General features: G+C 38.7%; 1 protein-coding gene across 2 annotated transcripts in view; it reads left to right on the top strand.

Annotated features, from left to right (window-relative positions):
- LOC124616785 (kelch-like protein diablo) overlaps positions 1-18,488 on the top strand; it is a 75,647-nt gene that overhangs the window by 23,171 nt on the left and 33,988 nt on the right. For both annotated transcript variants that reach the window (XR_006979884.1, XM_047145197.1), the window contains exons 3-7: positions 593-777; positions 3,997-4,160; positions 4,295-4,453; positions 4,928-5,138; positions 16,819-17,002. Coding sequence is in view for 1 of the 2 variants with exons in the window: in XM_047145197.1 (XP_047001153.1) it covers positions 593-777; positions 3,997-4,160; positions 4,295-4,453; positions 4,928-5,138; positions 16,819-17,002 (903 nt within the window). In the remaining variant the exon portion in view is untranslated. The remainder of the gene's footprint in view (positions 1-592; positions 778-3,996; positions 4,161-4,294; positions 4,454-4,927; positions 5,139-16,818; positions 17,003-18,488) is intronic.

The following is an 18,488-nucleotide window of genomic DNA, read 5'->3' as shown; positions in this document are numbered from 1 at the left end:
ACGCAGAGCTGAATATTGATTTCAGTCTACTGGAGCAAAATTTAGGCAGCATACCGAGCCTTCAGTTTTTGTGTTAGAGATTTTATATATGGTATCCACTAACTGCAGCCATAACTAATATGTGAAGACTCTCATGTTAGATAGTACATATGCCATATCACCAACAAGTGTCAACTTCAACAATTCTCAAAACAGAAAATGTTTCTCCTTTGTTAGCAGCCATTATTTGGAACTCGTACCAGTTTTTAATCTCAAAGAGAATGTCGTTTATTTTCAAGTTGAAGGAACCAATGGAGGATTACTGAAATATGAAGTGAAGAATCGCCAGTTGTGTAATGCAATGTTAAAGCATTGATTAACACTCAGAGCTACCTTAAAGTAATAAAAAGTAACCATACATATTTGCTAAAATTGACAGAATAGTTGGTGGCAGACAAAAGTAGCTTCGTACTTATTACTTTCGATAGAAACCGTAAGTGGAAATACTGGCTCAGTATTCAGATAGTCTTGGTGTTTACAGTGATCATTATTTGTGAGTTTATGTTTGTGGAGTATAATGGTTGCAATAAGCATGATTATCTTTTTCATACAGAGTAATACTGTCGGCATGCAGTCCTTATTTTCGAGCTATGTTTACTGGGGAGCTGGCAGAGTCACGTCAGACAGAAGTTACTATCAGAGATATAGACGAGCTGGCAATGGAGCTGCTGATTGATTTTTGTTACACGTCTCACATTGTGGTTGAAGAAGGAAATGTGCAGACCCTCCTTCCTGCCGGTGAGATGTCTGTTATATTACTGTATCTGTTAGAATACTGTACTACTTACAAATTTGCAACATTTAAAGGTTCTGTGTAGTTTTCATAGCAAATGCTTTAATTTTGAATTGGTAACATCAATATTATTAGCTGTGCTTAACTGCTAATTCTGTCTTTAAACTAAAGATTAGTGCTTCAGTTAAATAGACACAATATTTGAAAATTAAGATATAGAAAATGTTTTTTTCTCATACAAAAGATAAATTGCAGTGAGCCCTCAAATGTTTGTATGAACAATGTCGTAACTGTCATTTGTTTAGGTAGATGTAGTATTTCTTGATTTCCATAAAGCATTTGACTCATTACCACACCTATGCTTATAGTCAAAAGTACAAGCTTATGAGGTATCAAGTGAAATTTTTGGCTGGATTGAGAACTTTTTGGTAGGGAGGACACAGCATGTTATCTTGGATGGAGAGTCATCGCCAGTTGTTGAAGAAACTTCACGTGTGCCCCAGGGAAGTGTGTTGGGACCCTTGCTGTTCATGTTGCATATTAATGACCTTGCAGACAGTATTAACAGTGATCTCAGACTTTTTACAGATGATGCTGTCACCTCTAATACAGCAATGTCAGAAAGAAGCTGCATAGATATTCAGTCAGATCTTGATAAGATTTCAAAGTGCTGCAAAGATTGGCAACTTGCTTTAAATGTTCAAAAATGTAAATTTGTGCATTTCACAAAATGAAAAAATGTAATATTCTATGATTATAATATCAATGAGTCAATGTTGGCATCTGCCAACACACAAAAATACCTGGATGTAACACTTTGCAGGGATGTGAAATGGATTGATCACATAGGCTCAGTTCAGGACAATGCATATGGTAGACATTAGTTTGTTGGTCGAATACTGGGGAAGTGCAATCAGTCTACAAAGGAGACTTGTATAAAATAGGACTAACAGGTGATATTGCACATATACAGAGAAGAGCAGCATGAGTGGTCAGTGGTTTGTTTGATCCATGCGATTGTGTCGCAGAGATAATGAAGAAACAGAACTAGCAGACTCTTGAAGATAGGCATAAACTCTCGAGAAAGTCTACTAACAAAGTTCCAAGAATGGGCTTTATCTTATGACTAGGAATATACTACAACCCCGTATGTATTGCTCATATAGGGATCATAAGGATAAGATTAGAATAATTACTGCACACATAGAGGCATTCAAACAATCATGTTTCCAACACTCCATGCATGAATGGGACGGGAAGAAACCCTAATAGCTGATACCATGGGTCGTACTCTCTGTCGTGCACTTCACAATGGTTTGCAGAGTATAGCTGTAAATGTAGAAACCATTGGTACTTTACATGTATCTTCTAAGTTCTGTGTAGGGAACAAGATATTTTATAACTATTTGTTACATTGCTATGGTGGAACCGAATCTGATTTAGTAATATGAGGGTTATTCCAAAAGTAAGGTCCGGTTATAAAAAAAAAATCAAAACTAAAATGTTTTTTCAAAACAATTGTTTTATTTACATTCCTTACATCTTTATCTATTTTTCTACATAACTTCCATACTTATTTAAACATTTGTCACATCGTTCAACAAGCTTTTGAATGCCCATGTTATAGAAATCGGCCGCCTGTGACGATAACCAGTCCTTAACTGCTTCTTTCACTTCATCATCTGTGTCGAAGCGCTTGCCGCCGAGAAACTCCTTTAAGTAACGGAACAGGTGGAAATCACTTGGCGCCAGGTCCGGACTGTAAGGAGGATGGTCCATCTGTTCCCATCCAAATTTCTTGATCAGAGCTTGCGTTTCATTTGCAGTGTGGGGTCTGGCATTGTCATGCAACAACAAGATTCCAGACGACAAAAGACCACGTCGCTTATTCTGGATTGCACGTCGAAGTTTAGTCAGGGTAGCGCAGTAGGCGGCTTTATTAATCGTTGTTCCTCTCTCCATAAAGTCGACTAACAATACTCCACGTCTATCCCAGAACACAGTCGCCATAACCTTACGTGTTGAGATTGTCTGCTTTGCCTTGACCTTGACTGGCGATGACGTGTGACGCCATTGCATTGACTGACGTTTAGACTCTGGAGTGATGTGAGAAACCCATGTCTCATCCCCTGTGACAACATTGTCTAAAAGACTGTCACCTACCTTATGATATCGCTCCAAAAAATCAAGAGCAAAAGCCATTCTTTTCATTCGTTGGGGCTCAGTAAGCAGCCTGGGAACCCAACGGGCACACAATTTGTGAAACTTCAAATGTTCAGACACAATTCTGTACAAAGTTGTTCTTCTCACATTCGGAAAATGCATGTCTACGTCTGTAATAGTGAATCGGCGATCTTCACGAATTTTTTTGTCAACCGCATTGACCAAATCGTCTGAAATCACTGATGGTCGGCCACACCATGGTTCATCGTGCACATTATCCCGTCCTTCATTAAAAGCTCGCACCCACTTGCGCACTTTACTGTCGCTCATTATGTTAGGACCGTACACTTCAGTAATCTGCCGATGGATTTCCGCCGCTGAATTGTTTCTTGCAGACAAAAACCGTATCACTGCCCTTACTTCACAATCGGCGGGCTGATCAATTGTCTTAAACATTGTAAAGTGACACTGTGAACTACACTCAGCAACAGTAACAAAGCGAATGGCGGCGTTTGACGCGCAAGGCTTGCCGGGAGTCGGCGCGCATGCGTGTTTTGTCATTGGCGCCAAATTTCAATAGTTACGGCGAATCGGACCTTACTTTTGGAATAACCCTCATATATATTATGAACTTGTCAGTTATACAGATCATATGTATAACTGGGTGAGCAATCAGAAAATTCATATTAATGAGATAGTATTGGAAAAATAGTTCGAAGTTTTCGTAATGAAATCCAAAAACTGTGTTTGCTAAATTCTATTCATTCTGTGATTCTTCATTCTTGAGGAAGAATGGGATAAGTGTTAAGAGATTGCTGAGAAAAAGCTTAGCAGGAGCACAGTTGTAATGACGAAATTGTTGATGTAATATTAGTTTCAGTAATGAATAACAAACTTCCTTCAAGTAAATTCATCTTCCATCGAGTATTTACTATATGGTTTGTCTATGTTTCATGTAATGTAGCTACATTTATTAGCTAATATTTTATTGGTTTGTGCGTAATAATCTAAAAGTGTGAATAACTAAATATTTGTTTGTTTATGATTGCTTTGTTTATCAGCCTGCTTGCTGCAGTTGGCAGAAATACAGGATATATGTTGCGAGTTCCTAAAACGCCAGCTGGATCCATCGAATTGTTTGGGTATTCGTGCATTTGCTGACACGCATTCATGCCGAGAGTTGTTAAGGATAGCTGATAAGTTTACTCAACATAATTTTCAGGAGGTATCTTTTTGTGTACTACCTTTGCTTACTAAGCAAATTTTTATTAATACCACTCATTTGGAAAGCTTACATTATACTGATGCATTTTTTTGTGAAATTCAGTTTTTTTCTTTTATTTATTTTTTCCTCCCCAGGTAATGGAAAGTGAAGAATTTTTACTGTTGCCTGTTGGTCAATTAGTAGATATTATTTCGAGTGATGAACTGAATGTGAGATCTGAAGAGCAAGTATTTAGTGCTGTAATGGCTTGGGTGAAGTATAATGTCTCAGAAAGGAGGCAGCACTTAGCACAGGTAATTTTTGTTGTTGCATACTACATATAATACTATGAATTCATTGAATAGTTACAAAAATGACCCTGCCTATTCTATATCATCATGAAAAACATCAGTCCCCAAAGATGATTGTTCTGGAATGCTTATTTGTTGTGGAAACCAAAAGAATTAAATTTTGTAATTAATACTTAAAACAAAAAAGTTGTATCTGTTACTCCACTGTCAAAAAATTTGCAAAACAACTGTCGTGTGATTTCAAAACTTTACCCTTTATACAGAAGTATCCAGGTTCAAACAAGTGTCTCAGAAAGGGATATTTCCACAAATTCACACTCACTTTCTGCACTACACCTTAATCTGTCATAGAGCTAGTCTCCCATTTTTTCATCCAAAACATTAGACTTTGCACCACAGACATTGTAGTTTTGAGAATATGGACACAATTATAGCTTTTAGTTTTTGACATCTTGAATGTTATGTTTCTTTTCAAAGGTACTGCAACATGTTCGACTTCCTCTTCTAAGTCCAAAATTTTTAGTTGGAACTGTGGGTTCTGATCTCCTTGTACGAAGTGATGAGGCGTGCAGAGATCTTGTTGATGAGGCCAAAAACTACCTCCTCCTGCCTCAAGAAAGGCCATTAATGCAGGGTCCAAGAACAAGACCAAGGAAACCCACAAGGCGTGGTGAAGTTCTTTTTGCAGGTAATAAACTTGCAGTTTGTATTGGCAATTTTTTAAAAAGATATGTGACAACCTCAGATCATAACAATAATTTTTTTATCAAGCTGTATCACATGGTAAAAACCTCTTAACTTCTTCCTTTCCCCTCTTTTATGCACGTAAAGGTGCAGAATAATGGTGATGTAATGTTCTTTATCCTGTCCTTGCAATGTACAAAAAGCAAATGACAGATAATGACTTCCAGAGATTTTAAGCATATAAAAACAAAGCAAAACGAAGATAATGGAATGTAGTCGAATTATGTCGGGTGATGCTGAGGGAATTAGTTTAGGAAATGAGACACTTAAAGTAGTAAAGGAGTTTTGCTATTTGGGGAGCAAAATAACTGATGATGGTCGAAGTAGAGAGGATATAAAATGTAGACTGGCAATGGCAAGGAAAGCGTTTCTGAAGAAGAGAAATTTGTTAACATCGAGTATAGATTTAAGTGTCAGGAAGTCGTTTCTGAAAGTATTTGTATGGAGTGTAGCCATGTATGGAAGTGAAACGTGGACGATAAATAGTTTGGACAAGAAGAGAATAGAAGCTTTCGAAATGTGGTGCTACAGAAGAATGCTGAAGATGAGATGGGTAGATCACGTAACTAATGATGAAGTATTGAACAGAATTGGGGAGAAGAGGAGTTGTGGCACAGCTTGACAAAAAGAAGGGACCGGTTAGTAGGACATGTCCTGAGGCATCAAGGGATCATAAATTTAGCATTGGAGGGCAGCGAGGAGGGTAAAAATCATAGAGGGAGACCAAGAGATGAATACACTAAGCTGATTCAGAAGGATGTGGGTTGCAGTAAGTACTGGGAGATGAAGAAGCTTGCACAGGATAGGGTAGCATGGAGAGCTGCATCAAAGCAGCCTCAGGACTGAAGACCACAACAACAAACATATAAAAATGTCTGGACTTACAGCTGAAGCATATGAAATTTATTGTCAGATAGTATTAGAGAACACTGTCAGTATAAATTATGAAGTACCTAATTTCACTGAGAGACTCAGTGATTTATATGATATCTGAATGAGGCAGTGCATTTGTTAAGACACTGACCTCATATTCGAGAGGATAGAGTCTGCTCTGTCTGGCCATCCTGATTTATGTTTTCCGTGGTTTTTGTAAAGCGTTTCAGGCAAGTGTTGGGATGGTTTCTTCGATAAGGTCTTGGCCAACCGTTTTTCCTATCGTTATAAAAGCATACTTACATATTTGGTGTGCAAGTGTATTTTTGAGTACTTTTATTGTATTGTAATGGAGGGCAGAGTGGAGGGTAAAATCGTGGAGGGAGACCAAGAGATGAAAACACTAAGCAGATTCAGAAGGATGTAGGCTGCAGTATGTACTGGGAGATGAAGCAGCTTGCACAGGATAGAGTAGCATGGAGAGCTGCATCAAACCAGTCTCAGGGCTGAAGACCACAAAAACAACAATGGCAAATCTTATATCATTGGAAAATGTTCCATGAAGGAATGAATGACAAACACTCTCCTCTAAAAACTGTAGCGGTGTAGAGAAAAACAGTACCATAGTTTATGGATCACCCTAAATGCCTTATGACTAGCAGTTATGCAGCTCACAGAATATACAAATGGCCCCACCTATATTTCACTAAAAAGCAAAATGTTGTTTCCCGGAAAGGGATGGGATATGGCACAAATGATTTTGTTAAGTGCATTACCGTTAATATTGTCAGGAAATTGATTGTTGAGAATCATTTATCAGCTGCAGGATGCATTACAATGCAAATGATCCAATTTATTGTTTATCCATTACTACCCAAAATAATAGACATATTAATTGCTCTCTGACCTAGAGCTTTTTTACAAGTCTGGAAGCAGATCCGTACAAAACATTTACCAAGAAGGTGTCTTCAAAAGAATAACTTTGCAAAAATCATAGCAAAATGTGTGCACTTATAAAACTAACAACATATTTTAATTAGCTGTGTGTTTTAAAGTTCTCATGGTGCAGTGAATGGTCAGTTAGATCTGAGTTGTCCAATTGCTGAATCCTTATTTCTTTGTGTAATATCTTTCGGCCATCTTCTGGGTGTCTGAAAGGCTGAAGCTACATTGCTCACTCAAGGCTTTTAAAGCCGTGGATTGCGTCACTGCACATGCGACCAGAGAGAAATGAACAAGAGAGACGTCATTTGGTATAAAGTTTTATGCATAAACTGAATCTGTGATTAGCTGTTCAATCAGTGTTTGGGTATCAGTGTGTCATTAGTTGCCGCACTGTAGTGACGTCATGGAGAGTTCATTAAACAAAGTGCTGGACTGCATGCTTTGCCCAGGCTGAAACTGCTTTCTCTGTTGCATGCTTCACCACCGTTTTCTATAAAGATGAAGTCAGTACTATAACTTAAACATTGTTATACCACTTAGCGACCAGTGTCGATGTATTATGTTACCACATGTGATTCATTGGGCTGTTGGTGTTCTGTGTATCTTTCATGAACAGTTTGTGTTGTCTACCCAATTTATGATGGGCAGTATTTACAGGGTATCATATTAAACTTAACCTTGTAGAGCAGAAGTCATTTTTGACAGAACCTAAAATGACTGCTGTCTTCAATGGAGGGTGAAAAATCCTTTTCACTTTGTACTTAGAGGATCTGACCTACTTCTGATGAGGGGCTTCCCACATATGGCAGGGAATCCATTGATTTGAATGTCTTCTCTCGTTGTAGTGTTCGTTGACGTGTCAGTAGCCAAGAAAACTGGAACTTGATTGAGTCTAATAAAAAAAATACGATGACAGTTTCATGGAATGAGAGTCGGCCCTTCTCGGTTCAGCCTGATGGTCAATCACTAAATCATAGGACTGTACTAGCAAGTAATCACTTGCATTGCACAGGGATGTTCATATGTGGATGAAGTCCATAGTGATAGTGTCCTGTGAGGCAGTGAACTCAGATATGAATCAGAGACAAAGTCCGACAAAACCGTGAGCTGCAGTGAACCTGACAGATTAGAGAGTGCTCAGCAGAACAACTCCGTTTGGTGGACTGCCTAGAACGTGGTGCATGCTTGGTGAAAGATCCCTGATTATGAAACCACTAGGCGCGGACAGTATAAAGCCTGGAGTGCGAACTGACTGTACAATAGTTAGGCGGTGGCCCAAGTACTCATTGAGTGTACCAATGGAGGCACATGAGTCACGGAAGTGAATGGCATTGGTGTTTTTGGTGACACTGGAGGCAAGACTGGTGCCACACAGTTCTGTGGTGGCTGCTGGAGATTTGGTTGTAAAAAACCCAGCATATTTGGTGTGTTGCTGCAAATTGTTTTTGTCTGAGCTCGAGAGGAATAGTCGTTAGGAGGCCAGAGCTGCAGCAACTCACAGTACATTACTGTGTGAGGAGGCCAGAGCTGCGGCAACTCGCAGTACACTACAGTGTGGTTGGTGACTGTATTGCCGGGATACAGTACTCGGCTTCCTCATTCGTTGAGTCGAGCTTTGGTTTTATCTGACCAATGGAGTTGACATGGGCCGTTCATGTCACCCTTTTGCCAATTTGTTTATGGAGGACTTCAAGGAGAAACCACTGGAATCTACTAGTTTTAAACCCACAGTGTTGGGGACATTTGAATACAATTTACTTCCCCTCAGTTATTGAAATTAGTATGTTTAGCAAATTCTGGTTAATTGGAATAAAACCAACCATACACAAAACTTCAGGGGTTAAATTATTCCAGCATTGGACATCCATGGTTTCACCAGGAGAAAGAACAAGCCAAAACCTCACTTCTGTAATGCAATATCAAATAACCTGTCTGGAACGATAAGCACTGGTCTAAAAGGGGAGCATGACTTAGTTACAACAGTGACGTACCTTCGTATGCCGTGTACCTGAAATCCAGCTGCATGTCATTGACCTGTTAACATATCTGCTCTTATCTATAATGCAGTTGTTCTTTCGCTTCACTTCCTTGTGTGAACCTGATTAGAATTTATATGAATACAATAACACTCCAGAAACGGATGGTACCCCATTAAAGAAAGATCAAACTATTCAGGTAAAAATCAAGTAATTATTGAGATTTTTTTGCTCCATTTAAGTTGGTGCACATATATTACAACATTTACGAGGTGCATTCAAGTTCTAAGGCCTCCGATTTTTTTTTCTAATTAACTACTCACCCGAAATCGATGAAACTGGTGTTACTTCTCGACGTAATCGACCTGCAGACATACACATTTTTCACAACGCTGACGCCATGTTTCCATGGCAGCGGCGAAGGCTTCTTTAGGAGTCTGTTTTGACCACTGGAAAATCGCTGAGGCAATAGCAGCACGGCTGGTGAATGTGCGGCCACGGAGAGTGTCTTTCATTGTTGGAAAAAGCCAAAAGTCACTAGGAGCCAGGTCAGGTGAGTAGGGAGCATGAGGAATCACTTCAGAGTTGTTATCACGAAGAAACTGTTGCGTAATGTTAGCTCGATGTGCGGGTGCGTTGTCTTGGCGAAACAGCACTCGCGCAGCCCTTCTCAGATGTTTTTGTTGCAGTGCAGGAAGGAATTTGTTCTTCAAAACATTTTCGTAGGATGCACCTGTTACCGTAGTGCCCTTTGGATCGCAATGGGTAAGGATTACGCCCTCGCTGTCCCAGAACATGGACACCATCTTTTTTCAGCACTGGCGGTTACCCGAATTTTTTTTGGTGGCGGTGAATCTGTGTGCTTCCATTGAGCTGACTGGCGCTTTCTTTCTGGATTGAAAAATGGCATCCACGTCTCATCCAGTGTCACAACCGACGAAAAGAAAGTCTCATTCATGCTGTCGTTGCGCGTCAACATTGCTTGGCAACATGCCACACGGGCAGCCATGTAGTCGTCCGTCAGCATTCGTGGCACCCGCCTGGTTGACACTTCTCGCATTTTCAGGTCGTCACGCAGGATTGTGTGCACAGAACCCACAGAAATGCCAACTCTGGAGGCGATCTGTTCAACAGTCATTCGGCGATCCCCCAAAACAATTCTCTCCACTTTCTCGATCATGTCGTCAGACCAGCTTGTGCGAGCCCAAGGTTGTTTCGGTTTGTTGTCACACAATGTTCTGCCTTCATTAAACTGTTGCACCCACGAACGCACTTTCGGCACATCCATAACTCCATCACCACATGTCTCCTTCAACTGTTGATGAATTTCAATTGGTTTCACACCACGCAAATTCAGAAAACGAATGATTGCACGCTGTTCAAGTAAGGAAAACGTCGCCATTTTAAGTATTTAAAACTGTTCTCATTCTCGCCGCTGGCGGTAAAATTCCATCTGCCATATGGTGCTGCCATCTCTGGGACGTATTGACAATGAACGCGGCCTCATTTTAAAACAATGCGCATGTTTCTATCTCTTTCCAGTCCAGAGAAAAAAAATCGGAGGCCTTAGAACTTGAATGCACCTCGTATGCAAAGTTGATGTAGCATTCATCAGAATTCCAGGCATTTGCAAGACTGAAACTAATTCAGATTGGCAAGATGATTCCGCTCTGCTGAATTAGTACTCGCACTTACCATTAAATATCTTTGCTGCTGTGGCATGTGGAACTGAAGCACAAACCACCACAATATGAGGGTTGGACAAAAATATGGAAACATAACTAGAAATGCATGCTTGAACAAAATACAGACACTAACCAGGTCTGCAGGAGGGCCTATTGTATTTGACCGTGGACTGCTCTTGTACAATGTCCTCAATATGTTGCAAGTGTCAGTCATGATCAGAACAGTATTCTGTGTATAGTCCAATTGAAATTACTTGACAGTTGACATCTGTCACTTGGCGCTACAGTGTTTCCATATCGGCTGCCAGCTACCACTCAGCTATAGATGACAAACAAACACAGGAGTCACATCAGAAATGCGTAACGTGGAGCAGCGTTGGAAATGGCCACCGTGAAGTGCATCAGAAATATGAGATACTCCGTCAACAACTGATTTAGTTACCGGTGACTAAACTGTGGCAGACAATATGTTCTGTAGCCCTGAATTTAAACCCATGGCCTAAGTTAACCACAACCTTGTGATGTGCAATATATTCAAGAAAATGGCGATCAGCAGTCTATGGCAGAACCAAAATCACAATCACTTTGTTCACAGCAATTAAATCTAACCTGTGCAAGCAAACTCAAGGCAGAAAAAATTCAGTTTCAATGCTAAAAGCAAACGGCAATTTATTGCTATCATTTGTTACCTGGCACTGTCCTCACACTGGCTACATGATCTGCTGTGTTTTTAATTGATAAGTAGTCCTTATTGGCACGTGGTGGCAGATTATTGGTGATGCAGGCAGATTCCAAATGAAAAAGAATGATAGGAAGAAAAATAAGAGTAAATATAAAAGTCAATATAGCGATGGAAATTATGTGACAAAGTATTAGAAATAAAAAAGTTACATTTAAACCAATTAATTGAATAAAAATAGTAACCGTACTCTTTTGATTAGATTTTTTGTAAAGTCTCGATACCACTGATAAGTTTCGAACCTTCAACCTTCTCCACATCAGCTTTATATGCTAACGGTTGCACTATGCCAAAACATTAGGTTAGGTAGTTTTAAATATTAACTGTGATCATCCAGTCGTGACGATGAATTGCATCCTTAAAAGATTCATCTTCATGGAATGTCATGCGAAATTTATCTAATGTAAGTCAATCTCTGATTATGATAAATGTATATGTGATGCTGAATCGCATCTTACGCAGAATTATCCAGTAGTGTTCGGTTAGTGCTGCATATGAAATGTGTTCATTTTATTAGCATCATTTTGTGTGTGTTGATTTTGGTGTGGTTATCGTAAAATACAAAATAAAGATAATGCCAGATCCATGATTCAGCATCCAAACACATAAAGAGAGAAAGCTGGGCTAGGAATTGGAACTGGACTGACAAATTGTTGTGGCAGTTTGGTAGTGGTGAACAATTCAAGCATGACTTTGAGAGCTCTGATTGGAGGAAACTATCTACAACACTCGACGTGTCAACTATCAAGCAGTTTTAATTGGACTGTAGTTTTGAATGTGTTATGTCGGACCTAAAAGGTGGATTCGAACATGGACAAATCGTTGGTGCTCGTATGGTGGGTGCTTCTGTAACCAAGGGAGCCAAAGTGTTTGGTGTTTCAAGAGGCACCATATCAAAGCTTTATACTGCATCCAGGGAAGGCAGAAAATCATCATCCACTAAGTCATAAAGCAAATGAAAGTATGATTGCAACATACTGTCATTGAAGAGGATTGTAACGAAAAATAAGAGGGCGACAACTGCGAAAGTCGCTGCAGAGCTGAATGTCACACTCACGAATCCTGTCAGTACTGAAACAACATGAAGGGAGCACCATAAGCTGGGAATTGCAGGGTGAACTGGAATTCCAAAACCACCCTCAGTCAGGCAACTGTTGTTTTGTTGGATGAATCTTGTTTCACACTGTTTCCAACTTCTTTCCGATTTATATCCCGAGAGTGAAACATAGCTGGGTGTTCGGTGATGATTTGGGCAGGCATATTGTGGTATTCCATGGATGCCATAGTTACTCTGCAGGTTGGGATTACTGCGAAGGATTATGTGACCATTTTGGTTGATCAAGTGCATCCAGTGGTACAGTGTTGGACCTCAGCAGCTATGCTGTGTTTGAAGGTGACAGAGCCCCTGTTAACATAGCTCACGTTTTCCAGGAGCATGAGAATGAAGTGTCAAATCTCCCCTGGCCACCAGAGTCACCAGATCTCTATATTATTGAGTCTTTGTGGTGTGTGGTGTTTGGGGAGAAGGGTGCTTTTGATCACTATCCAGCTCCATCATCATTACCTGATCTTGCCACTATTTCGCAGAAAGAATGGTGGAAGAGTCCACTGAAAACTACAAAAGACCTGTATTTATCCATTCCAAAACAGCTATAAACTGTTTTGGAGATAAGTATTTTTCTTCACCATTTTAAGTATGGCAATGTGTGTTGTGTTTTTGGTGTCCCCCCCTCAGTAGTTTTGGGATCTGCCGGCAATTAACACAATTTCTCTCTGAGACAGGCTATGTGAACTCAATAGTCACAACTAGATAGCCATCACAACGCTGATCCAGTACACAACTAGTTAATCAGCATCATCCAGCTCACTGACATTTGGATGAGTGATCATGTATGGTGCTTGTAAGCTTTGTTCAATCAACATATCTCCATCTAAGTGTGTAGTTATTGTCACCAGCAAAATATTCTATGAAGTACCAATCAATACATCAAAGGAGCTGTTTTTCATAATTTGTTACCAAATGAAGGTAAGTCATTTGACAGGGGATACTTTTGAGAAGCAGCTTATCCAAAAATGCCCATATAACTTGGATTTAACATGAAAAATAACATGAGAAGTAATCCTGTACTAAAAATAATTATAGTGATTGTAGCATATGTAAAATATTTATAATTTGTAACCGTAAAAAAATTTATACAGTGTTATGTCAACATTACCATGATACTAGCAGATGTTTTTGACATGTTCGTGTCCCTGAGGTTCTCTCCACTATGGGTCCGTGAAATGAAGACTATATCTAACTATCCGACACACTTTGCAAGTAATTCAGGAGTAGAGGTAACTCACTGATAGCAGAGGCATTGAGTCTTAGACAGGCACACAAATACAGCTGAAAACTTTCATAGCTTTCAGACAGTTCCCCAGGAACTTCAAAAGGAGGACCAAAAATAAGTTAGAATAAGAACAAAATAATGTATAACCAATACAATGACAAAAAAATATAAATTAAGAATGAGGTTATAGAACAAGCGGATGTGGTTTTGTATTTAGGACAGACGAATGCCTTTAGATGGACAGGAAAAGAAGCTGAAAAGTCAAAATGTTTGGAAGTGATTTTGGTGAACTGTGGAGTTTTAAAAACTAAGCAAGGTACAGTGTATTTTAAATGTAAATTGACAATCAGTGTTTGTTACTAGTTTTGATTTATAGCAGTGAGACATAGACTCTTGGTAAGGAAAATAATTCAGAAAGTGTCCTTTGCTTGATGATCATCGAAGACAGGAAAAGAAAACGCACACATGGATCAAGGAACAAACTGTAATGTTAGATGTAATTAGGACAAAAATGGAAATGGAAAAAAAAGAGAGAGACGGGGAGTGCCAGGCAAATGATTGGTAGAAGAATGAAAGGTTTTTATCAGCTTCCAAGAGCTAAGAAAAGAATGTGTGACAACCTATTAAAAAATGGTGATGGTTGACAGTAGAAATCGTGTAGAGTTCATAGCTAAAGACTATAATACATGAAGAAATCTAAAGAATCCAATAGTGGATGTCAAACGGCATGATGAAGATGACGACGATAGATGTAAGGTCCAGCCTAGCCCAACTTGTTCCATTTCTACCTATCTTCTGAAATTGCAACAGATGTTGCATTATTTCCTAATAAAAATTCAGCACCATTCAATTGCAGTCCTTATCACATCTAAGGAAATGTACTCTCTTCAGTGCCCATGTGTACATCTTCGTGTAAACTTACTGTATGGTATGTAGCGAAGGGTACGTGATGTAACAATTTAGCCTCACTTTCCATCCTAGTTCATTCACAAATGTTCAACTGACAATATGCCTCAGTGTAAGTTCAGTTTTTTTTCCTAAATTTGTCATTATTGTTAGTGAGTGTATTTTAAAAATTATCCTTTACTTGGTGCACAATGTCTTTGCTCCACTGTTTTCCACTAAAGTTTATTGAGCATTTCTGTGATGCTCTTGCCATGATTGAACAATCCCATGACAAGTTTTTCATCTCTTCTTTGACTTTTCTCTGCCACATACACATGGCAAGACAGTGGCTTCATGTATCATTGGTTGGTAAGAGACAATGACAGACAGCAAAAGAGGTACACATTATATACTTTGTAAATATCTGTCACACAAGAATACGTCCACCTTATAGCTGAAAGCTGTCGTGTTGCATTGTAAAACGAGATGCTGCCCGATTATCTGCATCTGTTCATCACTGTAGACAAACTTCTTTCCTGCAAACAGTATCCAACAACAGTGTTCATAAGCCTGTACTAATCTGTTCCATGCAAAGTTTTCATTATCAGAGGTACTTGTATGAGGTGATAGTTTCTGCATCCTGTACCAAAGTGGTGGTTTTGGATGGCATAGCTACTGGGCAGTATAAAGCATTGGATTGGTTAGGGATTTAGTATGTTGCGATTCATTTACTTTCTGTAGGAATCCATGACAGTTTTCTGACCCCTGTCATCCATGCAAGTGCCTGCAAAAGTTTATAGAGGTTGAGTGTCCCACACATAAAGTGTCCATGACCTGACCTTGATTAAATGTGCTGCAATTGAATGCTTTGTCCGTTCTACACTTGACTGTCATCGTACTGGTCAGTCCTGTATCTAATAGTGTACGACTTGTGTGATGTACTAAATTATTGGATTTGATGTGGTAACAGGAGTGCTCTTCCAACATGCGAGTCATATCTAATTCATTTGCTCAGATATCTATTTCATTTCAGTTCCTTCTTTTATTGTTTTATTTTCATTACCTCCTTAAAAACTAAAAGAGGAAGTAAAATTGGAATGCTGAGTGTAGTGTCCTGTTGATGATACTGAGTAATCAAGAAACAGCCATGTATAATTCATGTGCAACTGTTGTAAATTTAATTGTCAGAAACTTTTTTACAGCCATGACTAACAACTATTAAGGCATGTTAGTGTGACATCTGTATGTTTCATGCTCCAGGTGTTTTTGCCCCTTGCCATCAGAAATGTCATGTGTACTCCTCACATAAGATTACTATTTGGACATGTAAATAAATCATTTGCCTATAAATTTATTTTCACAGTCTGTAACGCTGGAATGAATGCTGTTACAGTATTTTAGTAATCTGTGTCACTTACAGTGAACACAAATACTGTTTCTTAGTTGTGCCTTTTGTTTGTGTGATGTAATTTTCTGCTGAATTAATATCCCATTTTTGTAATGACTTCATTTGATTGGCCTTTCTGCTAAATTAGTATCCTTTTTCCCTAATGAAATGAACACATTATGATTTAGTACTGAATTGTATTTCTACTGTCTGTTTCAACTACAAACAGTATACTCATTTACAAAGATTTTCCTTTCCCCCTTGTTTTTCTTATTTAATGTTTTACGTTTGACCATAATATCTACCGGCCGCTGTGGCCGAGTGGTTCTAGGTGCTTCAGTCGAGAACCGCGCTGCTGCTACAGTCGCAGGTTCGAATCCTGCCTCGGGCATGGATGTTTGTGCTGTCCTTAGATTAGTTAGGTGTAAGTAGTTCTAAGTCTAGGGGACTGATGACCTTATATGTTAAGTCCCATAGTGCTTATAGCCATTTGAACCATAACAACTTATAAGCTCATCTGATGTCATGTATGATTGTAGTATTTACTAAAAGAAGTGAAATGTTAAAGAAAAAAAAAAAAAAGAAATACTCAAACTGAAAAATAATGGCACATATTGGCTGGCAGAGTTGGTCAGCATTGGAAATAGGTGTATGAAACAAAAGTAGTTCTGTGTCTGATCAATAGCAAACAATAATATACCGCATGCACACTGCCAGAGTAATGAAACCTGTTTTGCTTTCAAGAATACTAACTTTTCTGCTCTAAGTATTTGGCAGATATTGATTATAATTTTTCCTTAGTTGGAGGATGGTGCAGTGGGGATGCAATAGCTTCCGTGGAACGGTTTGATCCTCAATCAGCTGACTGGAAAATGGTTGCACCAATGAGTAAACGAAGATGTGGTGTTGGTGTTGCTGTACTAAACGATTTACTGTACGCAGTTGGTGGCCATGATGGGCAGTCCTACCTGAACAGCATAGAAAGGTAAGAGAATATCAGTACTTTAATAAATGTAGTGTTTCTTTCTTTTGTTTTGTATTATCTGGAGGAAAATAATAACTTTACCATTTAAACAACAGAAAGAATCAGCAGAAGAGTGTTATTTTGTGATGTTGCATGCCAGTGCTTTGTTAAATCTGTAAATGTTAAATCAGAAGATACTTGTTTCTTTTAATTTTTCCACAAATTTTTGCAATATTTTTATCTATTTAGCCTACCATGTGAAACAAAGCTTGTTCTTGTGTAAAAAAATATTGTTTACTTATTAAGCACTCCTTCTTTGTGAGTCAAGATTGTCTTCATAAAACATAACTTGAAATGTTTTGAGATCATTTGTATTACTTATTAACAGTGCAAGTATAACCTACTTTTTATACTTTAAAATTTTCTTCAGTGATCTGGTGTTTAATATAGAGCCATTTCTCAATTTTTGTGATGTCTCAATCAGATGGAAGGAATATGTTCAACTTTTTCCAAGAAACAGGTAGGTAAGTTAGTTGTTTAAGGTAACCAAGTTGTAATATTATTTTGCCCACCATAGTTCTCCAAAATTCCTTGCTATCTTCATTTAACACACACAAAAACCTTCGTGTACTTTGCAGTTTTGTTTATAAAAGGTGAGGCCCTATCAGCAGACTCAAATCCACAACTGTCGTGAATATATTCACCTTGTCTGGTTTGCCCAAATCTACAGGTCCACAGCTTCACATTATGCTTGATGTGATTTTAAATTTATTGATAACAAACAAAAGCTGTACATAAAATATGGGATAGGCAACAATTCATTTATAGGAGGCTGAAGTGTGAAGCATAGAAACATAAAACAGAAAGCATTATTCACACTAGCTTTCGAGTTATTGCACTTTTTCTAGTAAAATTACGCACAAAGAGACATGTAATACACAAATAATCAAATGGAAAAACAGGAAAAATCACTAAAACTGGATTATTTTGTCTGTACTGTCTGTGACCATACTAGAAACATTACATTATAGCCAAATGCAAAACCCATATAAAGTGTACTTTAATATTGATTTGAAAATGGCATCATTATATGGCAATAACATTCTAAAGTACAATAACAAAAGAAACATTGAACTCGTAAGCGAAGATAAGTTCATCCTGATAATTTGATATACAATATTGAATTCCAACTATCAAAGTCAAATACCTTTAAATCAGTGCAACAGACCGGTCTATTGTGTATTGAAGGTGAAATGGAAAAGGAACTGCATCAGAGGATATTAGCAGTCCTGACGTCAAAAACTTACAAGAGTTTGATGTCATAGAGGGGTGAGAGCGGTGCATAGGGGACTGTTGATCTGCAGACTTTACTTGGCCAGAATCTTCTAGTGAGCCTGCTATTTATTTGCTTGAGATTGGACATACAGAGAATTCACGTATGCCACAGGTGTCAGGTTTCTGTTGTTATGGGGCGAAGATGTTGCTGTTATGGGGAGCAATGAGATAC

This window comes from Schistocerca americana, chromosome 5 (assembly GCF_021461395.2).
Source record: "Schistocerca americana isolate TAMUIC-IGC-003095 chromosome 5, iqSchAmer2.1, whole genome shotgun sequence".
Lineage (NCBI taxonomy): Eukaryota > Metazoa > Arthropoda > Insecta > Orthoptera > Acrididae > Schistocerca > Schistocerca americana.
This window is presented reverse-complemented; position numbering and strand designations above follow the sequence as displayed.